The sequence below is a fragment of the Panicum virgatum genome, chromosome 3N (genome assembly GCF_016808335.1).
Source record: "Panicum virgatum strain AP13 chromosome 3N, P.virgatum_v5, whole genome shotgun sequence".
Taxonomy (NCBI): domain Eukaryota; kingdom Viridiplantae; phylum Streptophyta; class Magnoliopsida; order Poales; family Poaceae; genus Panicum; species Panicum virgatum.
In genome coordinates, this window is record NC_053147.1 from 16,767,402 (window position 1) to 16,774,917 (window position 7,516).

Consider the following 7,516-nt stretch of genomic DNA (forward strand, 5'->3'; position numbering starts at 1 on the left):
AGTGCAGAAATCTGTGACAACTGGCAACTCCAAGCAAACGACATTTGTGCACGACCAATCTAGACAAGCATCCAATCGATCGCATTTTGTTCAAGATACATGCAATTTCACCATTAGTTACATCAGATCTCACTAGCGAGTTTGACTGGTTACATTATTGTGAGCTGCGAGTCAGTCGAGTCTGCTTCTGCAGTTAGTTCTAGTATTCACGCCATCGGTTATGCCTGTATAGAGTTTGGACCAAAGCTAAAAGGAATACACAAGAACACACTTTAACGGCATGAATCATGCTGGAGCATTTTCTTGAGGTAATGCTTCACGGCGTTGCCTGGTAATACTTGTTCACTAGCCTTTCTGAGTACTCCCCGAATGTAAGTGTTCCATTTGGTGGAATCAACTGATAGAAGTTAAAGCACAAACTAAAGCATTTGCAGATGGGAATTGAGAACTCCAGTAAAATTCTGGTTAAGAGTCTAGACAAACCTCCTGGTGATAGGGGATTTTGCTTGGAAACTTAAGCTTCTCATCCCTGCCAAATATTTGGAAACGATTGATTAACATGAATCTCAAGAGGAAGTAGGATTTGTAGAACAACAATGACAAGCCAGCAGGCGAAATCCCAGCCGAAAATAACAGTAAGAACTGGGCTGTAAGATTCTTTGGTCAGGGAACACCAAGACAAATGAGCTAACACGTTGACGAGACTACGATATGATGGTTGCACATACCAATCCGGTTGCATGAACAGTGCAAAAGTAGACCGATCAACATTAGAAGAATCTTCACTGCTGGGTGCCTAGAGACAACAGGAGCAAACATAATAACTTACAACTGTGGGAATTCAGTTGCCTTTTATACTGCATAAACAAGTACACTCCAATAATATGTGTAAAATAGATGTTCAATTATTAACATGGATATTGTCCTCGAGATAATACCTGCACGCAGTGTGGAGTTGCACATAGATAACCTCTTGATAGTATTTCAGTAGTTTCCCCAATTTGGTATGCTAGCTGATCCTCGTCGAACACAACCTACAGCATCCAAACATAAGCAAGACAAGCACAAAGCACATAGCTCCCTCTGGATAGAATGTAAGTATGATTTAAATCATTACATACAATCGTTTAACTGACAGTGAACAATGATGGTTTCAAGGGTGTACATGATTCCAGTGTAGCAGAATTGATGCCTAAAACAGCAATGACCTCTCACCACTACTGGAACTACATTGTTTATCACCAGTAATTGATTATAACTCTACATCTTGCAGGAAAACTACCTTAACGACTCGATTATCACGAGTCCGGATGTATAGTCCAGCAGCATTATCAGGACAGGGTATCTCCACAGAATTTTTCGTAAACAAGCCACTTGTGAGCCCTGCATTTACAATCAGACTATTGAGTATTATCATATATATAGATACACCTATGTGGCGATAATTCACATTTAATTTTACAAGTTATCCATAAAACGATCCAAGTATTTCAACAGTAGTAAAATGTGTCACCTGTTAATGATCCATGGTCAGTATGCCATCCACACCATGATGAAACAGACCCACCTTCTCCTGTCTGTTTGCTGACATAAGAGACAAGTATATCAATTCTTGAAGCTAAGACTGAAAATCTTGCATCTGAAATATAACTTTCATGTTATATTTGTCAAAAGAAGAAATTTTGACGCCACAAGAAGGGAAAGAAAATGGCTCAATATTTATCCACACAGACATCACATCTAAAAATGTCCGCATATGCATGATGGTAGAATTTTCTAATGCAACATTCCAAAATACGCCTTGGTTGTTTAATTAAGCAATTACAGTGAACCTATTTTTGCAAACACCAGCACAACTGACGGATGTTTTAGCACCTACATAAATTTAATTCTTCATTTATGCTTGTTTATTAAGGGCTTTATATATGCTTATAAAATGTACCAGAATTGTCGTGGAAAATAATACAACAGACGACCCTTGTGACACCTTGAGTGTGCAATTGTTTTCTCAAGACTTTCACCGTCAGATGCTCCGAATCCTTGCCGCATTACTGAAAATCAGACAGGTTGATCCCTTTGACTAATTGACAAACAGAATATCACAATGGAATTAGAGATAGAATATTCTGCATGAAGGAGTATATTCCTTGAAGAGACTTATGAACACCATATGTGCGATCCATAGTTCACGCCCTCTCCAATCAGAAATAAATGTCATTGCCATGTTAACACAGTTGAAACCTTTGGCAACAAATCCCTAACGTAAATATGTAGTATGTTTGGAAACCTAATATTGTTAGCATCAATGTTAACACAGTTGAAACCTTTGGCAACAAATCCCTAACACAAATCCGTGCATATCATATCCACAAGAAATTGTGGATCAAAGGTAGTATAGACTCTATGATGACAGTTAGCATCAATGTGATTTTTGCACATACATAAAATGTGATGGTTAGTCATCTCATTAGATACCTACAAGATCAATTACTTCCACTTGGAAGTAATAAAATTCATGGATAACTATGTTTTCAAGAGATATCATTGTGGGATACTGCAACACATACCATAGCGATCACAATGATGAGCCAGCATCAAACCAACTTCCAGCATCAGCTTCCCAAGAGCTTTAAATGCTACAAAAAGGAGAAGGAGTACCATCAACAGGGCTAGACGCTTAAGTATGAAGACATGAATGAAAAAAGTTCAAACTATTTCCGCATATTTGAAACTGAGATATCTGATAATTAGCATTAGGGTTCACAAATTTAATAAACTGATAGAAGTCGCATTGAGAGCTTATCTAACACATTCAGTCATACCTATTTCAAGTTCAGGAAGATGATCATTTGGCCATATATTTGGGCAGCAATATGATGGATACCTGCAGGTTAAAAATCATCAGAGGTTTAAGATGTTCGATCACAGTAATTAAGATGATCATTTTGGGGTATAAACATTTTACCTACTTACAAGTACATCATCAGTAGTAGGGACATCGAAAATGGGGTTTGCATAAAAGGAACCTTTGAACGTGTCTGCATGAAGTAATGAAGCCATATTAGGAACAAGGTTCAGGTCATGACTCTTGAGTATAAAACTAAGGGATCAGAGCAGAGGTCAACAGATACAACAACAACAACAACAACATAGCCTTTTTCCCCAAGCAAGTTGGGGTAGGCTAGAGATGAAACCCGAAAGAAATAAGTTCAAGGTTCAGGCACATTGAAAGCTAGTCTCCAAGCGCTCCTATCCAAAGCTATCTCTTTAGAGATATTCCAATCCTTAAGGTCTCTCTTAACCGACTCATCCCACGTCAGTTTAGGTCTACCTCTACCCCTCTTTACATTATCGACCCGCTCAAGAACCCCATTACGCAGAGGTCAACAGATAGTCCAAAAAATTAAGCTTCCTTTTCTCTCTTTGCCCCAACCCCCCCCCCCCAACCCCACCCCACCCCCCTTTACAAGAACCATTCGAGGATGCATGATGTGGCAGAAGTAACAGAATGGACAAGTGTTTACCAGGCTTCCCAGACTCAAGTTTCTCCTTCCCATGACTCCATCCAAAATTATACCTGCAAATGGCATATGCACATGATTCATATAAGCTAGTGGTTGTTACGCACAAGCATATCAATTCTAATTAGGAGCTTTTCGGTGGAGCAATTCATAATGAAATTCTTGACTAAAAGCACCACCTGCTATCTGGGTCTTCAAGCTGTTTCTTCACATCTTCAGGAAGGCTTGCAATTCTGGCAAACAAGCAGGGGGCAAGTATTTCAGCACAGAAATAACTAAATCCGGTCGCCTTGTGGAATGCATTCCTCAAATGGCCACGTAACTGAAACGAGAGGCAAAATAACGACATGCCTTGGTGCCAAGCGCAGCAGACTCTTCCTTAGCTCGGGAAAACCAGGCACCTGCGCGCACAAAGCAAGAGAGACCCCGGTAAATGCAGTTGACGAATGAACTCCATCGAGCACTTCGATTTTTCTCCGTAAGAAATGCATTGAGTTGCAGCTGGTCCTACTCACACCGGCAATGGAGATGATGCCGAGCCCGTGGGGCCCAAGGCCTTCCTCGATCTTGTCCCCCAGGTCATTGTCCCCCTCCTGCGCCCGCCGCCGCCCCCATCCGAGCCGCGAAACAACACGCCGTCAGATGAGAACCCACGCGCCCGAGACGACTACGCCGCGCACGCGTGGCTTACCTTGAGGTCGGCGAAGTGGATGGTGACCGTGCGGACGGTCGGCGGCCGCTCCATCGCGCGGCACCGGACCGGGCGCGCCGCGGCGGTGGAGGCGGCGGCGAAGGAGGCTCGGCCTTGGCCCCGGGATCTCCTGCCTGGCGCGGCTGGAGAAGCCCAAGTGGGTTGTGTCCTCACGGCGCTGCCCATCTCCACGCCACCACGACGCTCGAGCACACTCCTTCACGTCGCCCTCTTGTTTTTGGCACGTTGGATTCGTTTGGGGCGACTTGCTTTTGGCGGCACGGTGCCGGAGTCCGGAGATGGATGGATGGGGGAGAGGTTGAGCCGTCACGGGCACGCCGCCGCCCCGGACGGACCCCCGGTGGCGCGGCGCGGCGCGGCGCGGCTCTCGCTTGCGCCTGTGGGCTCGTAGCGCCGCCCCGCTGCGGCGGGCGAGTCGGGGTCAGATGCTCAGACTTCTATTCCATCGCTCTCTTGCCTGCTCGTCTAAAAAAGAAGAGAAGAGAGAATCGGTTTATGCAAGGACTCGCTGGCCTTCCACTCCCAAATACATCAGACGTCGCGGGTTTTTTCTGTTCTGTTGGTATAGTACATTGTTGTGATTCAGTGATCCACTTAGCTATTACAGTGTGTCTGTGTGTGGAAGCTGCTCTGCCTCACGTTCTTGCCTCGTAGTGCTTGTTCAGTATCCTCTCCGAGTACTCCCCGTACGCAAGTGTTTCGTTCGGCGGAATCGACAGCTAAGTCAAAAGACAAAACAGAAAACCAGTCACACCAGGAGGAAACTTACTCACTGCGAGTACTGAATGTTACTATGCTAATTAGGCTTTGTTTTGACAATAGTACCTCTTGGTGATAGGGGAATTCACTTGGAAACTTGATCTTCTCATCCCTGCCAAGTGTTTCAAGAAACCATTAACTAACTTTGGGTACGCATGCCAGACCTTGGAATATCGGGTGCGCTCGACTGAAACGGTTTGACTAATAGTAAAGACCTGGAAGAGTGATGAATCGGGAATAGAATTGAAAGCCGACAATAGATATCGCGATAATTGCTTGACACACCCCTATTTTGAAGTGTAATTATGATTTTTATCCTTATTTTTTTAACTTTTGATTTTACCCTTCGTTATTCATAAGTCAATGCGATTTTACCCCTAGTTAACCATCAAAACAGGAACAAATATGCATAAACCAAGGGCAAAATAGTAATGACTTGTGAAAAAATAAAGGAAAATATGAAAAAGTTAAAAAAATGAGGGTAAAGCCACAATTACACCTCAAATCAGGGGCAAGAACACTAAAAACCAAGATTTATTGATCCCTCTTAATTTATTGGACTTGCCATTACTTAGTTTTTTTTAAATAAACTTGCCATTACTTAGTTGCGCCTCATATGCATGGCTCATCACAGTTGAGGTGATCAGGTGAAGAAGCCCTAATAGCAGGAACTGCCGTATGATGACGTTAGAAAAAGATAGCAAAAATCTTTGGTACAGAAAAGAGCAACATCACAAGTGAGCAACAGATGTCATTATGGAAAGACAAACCTATACTTACCAATTTGGCTGCACAAACAGCGCGAAAGTCGAGCGGTCAACAAGCGAAGCATCTTCGCAGCTGGGCGCCTAGAAACATTAGCAGACATGAACACTTGCTTGCATCCATAAATAAGATAACTATTCAGTGTAAATAAGTGGACGTTTTCGAGGTATGACTTTGATTATTATTTTGCTATATATTTATATAAACTAATATGCATATATGAGACTACTTTTTATGACAAATTTATGTATATGAAATTTATGCTTCAAAACTAAATATCTACCAATTAATAAAATTTACACGTTTGATCGAATTGTATCTACAAGTTTTATGATAAGAGAAAGTACACTACAGAAGTAGGCTATATTATGGGTTGCCCTCCTAAACGATGCAAGCATCTATGGACATGGACTGATCTAATTAAGAGTCACCTTACTGTTAGATCCATGATGCTATGCTAAGATGGGACCCAGTCGAGAAGCTAGCTTGTTACTTCCATTTGATCAGTGGTAACAGTGGGCTCTCAGGCTTTTTCCCTTAGCCTGGTGCTTGTTTTGCCTCTATGTGCTTAGAAATTCTGGGGGCTACCGCATTTGCTCTAATGTATAGCCCACCTCCCCCCCCCACTTCTTTCTCTCTCCTTGCACCTCCTTACCAGGGTTCACCAAACCGGTGGGAACCAGTCCGGTTTGACCGGTTACCGGTCAAACCGGTCCGGCCCGGTTCCGGTTTGGACCGGTACCAAACCGGCCCAAATTCAAAATTCAAATTTGAATTCAAAAAATAAAAAATTTCTAAAAAATTCTTAAAAATATTTCAAGGTGCGACGAATCTAATGGTGTCAAATTTTGTCAAAAATTCGTTCATTTAGTATAGTTTGTGGGGATTTGAAGTTAAACAAAAAAAAGCGTGCATATAAAAGTATACAAATACAATGTAAAAGTAGTACAAAAGAGGGTTGGAGGGTTCATTTAGGCTAAAATATGTTATACAAACATTTATTTAGTATACTTTGCGGGCATTTGAATTTAAACAAAAAAAAAATTTGAATTTGTTGGTTACCAGTCAAACCGACCGGTAAGCCGGTCGGAACTGATTGAACATGCGATTTTGATTTTGATTTTGAATTTGACCGGTTTCCACCGGTTTCCGGTCAAACCGGTCCGGTAAACTGCTACCGGACCGCGCCGGTTTGACCGGACCGGTCGGTTTATTTAACCCTGCTCCTTACCACGCACACCGCAGCTGCTATAAGATGTGATTGGTTGTCTGCATATAATAGGATAGACACACTGGACAATGGATCTCTGCGAGAGACATGAAGGCATCATCCACATGCACTTGCGCAAGGCAACCATGAACCATCCACTGATCCACATACATCTAAACTTTGTGTTTCCCAAGCCAAACTCAATAGATGTTTTTGCACCCCTCAGGCCAGACCCAAGCGCTCACGAAGGTAACCTAACGCCCCTTATACATGCCATTACGAAGATGAATATTATCTAGATTTTACCTTCACACAGTGTGGGGTTGCACGTAGGTGACCTCTTGATAGTATTTCAGCAGTTTCCCCAGTCATGTAGGCCAATTCATCATCCTTAAATGTAACCTAAATTATCCAGTCAAAAACAAATAAGCATAGAACACCTAGCTCCCCTTGAGAAATAAATGTATACATGGTCCATGCAATCTTTTAACTAAAAATGATCAATGATCAGCATGCCATTTTGATGGATTCTTATTAATGTAGTGACAG

At 42.4% G+C, this 7,516-nt stretch overlaps 2 protein-coding genes across 8 annotated transcripts in view; both read right to left on the bottom strand.

Annotated features, from left to right (window-relative positions):
* Positions 1–60: 60 nt before the first annotated feature.
* On the bottom strand, positions 61–4,672 carry LOC120664690. 3 transcript variants are annotated; one of them, XM_039943988.1, is made up of 15 exons: positions 4,213–4,672; positions 4,037–4,114; positions 3,873–3,922; positions 3,701–3,754; positions 3,525–3,577; positions 2,966–3,038; positions 2,823–2,884; positions 2,568–2,636; positions 1,943–2,051; positions 1,514–1,584; positions 1,283–1,383; positions 939–1,034; positions 729–796; positions 484–529; positions 61–397 (listed from the first exon to the last, which is right to left on the bottom strand). In XM_039943988.1, exons 1-15 carry the CDS (start codon positions 4,396–4,398, stop codon positions 317–319), a joined length of 1,197 nt encoding a protein of 398 aa, XP_039799922.1. In that variant the 5' UTR covers positions 4,399–4,672; the 3' UTR covers positions 61–316. The 3 variants fall into 3 exon arrangements, with proteins under 3 accessions (XP_039799922.1, XP_039799923.1, XP_039799924.1); XM_039943989.1 differs by having other exon boundaries at positions 1,988–2,051; positions 4,213–4,574; XM_039943990.1 differs by lacking the exons at positions 4,037–4,114; positions 4,213–4,672 and having other exon boundaries at positions 3,845–3,922.
* Positions 4,673–4,725: 53 nt separating this feature from the next.
* LOC120664692 overlaps positions 4,726–7,516 on the bottom strand; it is a 32,233-nt gene continuing 29,442 nt past the window's right edge. The window contains exons 7-11 of one of the 5 annotated variants that reach the window (XR_005670981.1): positions 7,274–7,369; positions 5,773–5,840; positions 5,594–5,650; positions 5,059–5,104; positions 4,726–4,952 (exon numbers count right to left, since the gene is read on the bottom strand). Coding sequence is in view for 1 of the 5 variants with exons in the window: in XM_039943991.1 (XP_039799925.1) it covers positions 4,869–4,952; positions 5,059–5,104; positions 5,773–5,840; positions 7,274–7,369 (294 nt within the window). In the remaining 4 variants the exon portion in view is untranslated. Of the gene's footprint in view, positions 4,953–5,058; positions 5,105–5,587; positions 5,664–5,772; positions 5,841–7,273; positions 7,370–7,516 lie in introns of those variants that run through there. The other 4 variants (XR_005670980.1, XM_039943991.1, XR_005670983.1 and 1 more) reach the window with 4 other exon arrangements.

Bases quoted from the DNA above. Each gene is read 5' to 3' on its own strand.
- LOC120664690 (XM_039943988.1), bottom strand. From the start codon at position 4,398: ATGGGCAGCGCCGTGAGGACACAACCCACTTGGGCTTCTCCAGCCGCG. The intron at 4,115-4,212 runs GTAAGCCACGCG...CGGCGGGCGCAG, and splicing joins TCCACTTCGCCGACCTCAAG to GAGGGGGACAATGACCTGGG. The intron at 1,384-1,513 runs GTGACACATTTT...TTGTAAATGCAG, and splicing joins TGACCATGGATCATTAACAG to GGCTCACAAGTGGCTTGTTT.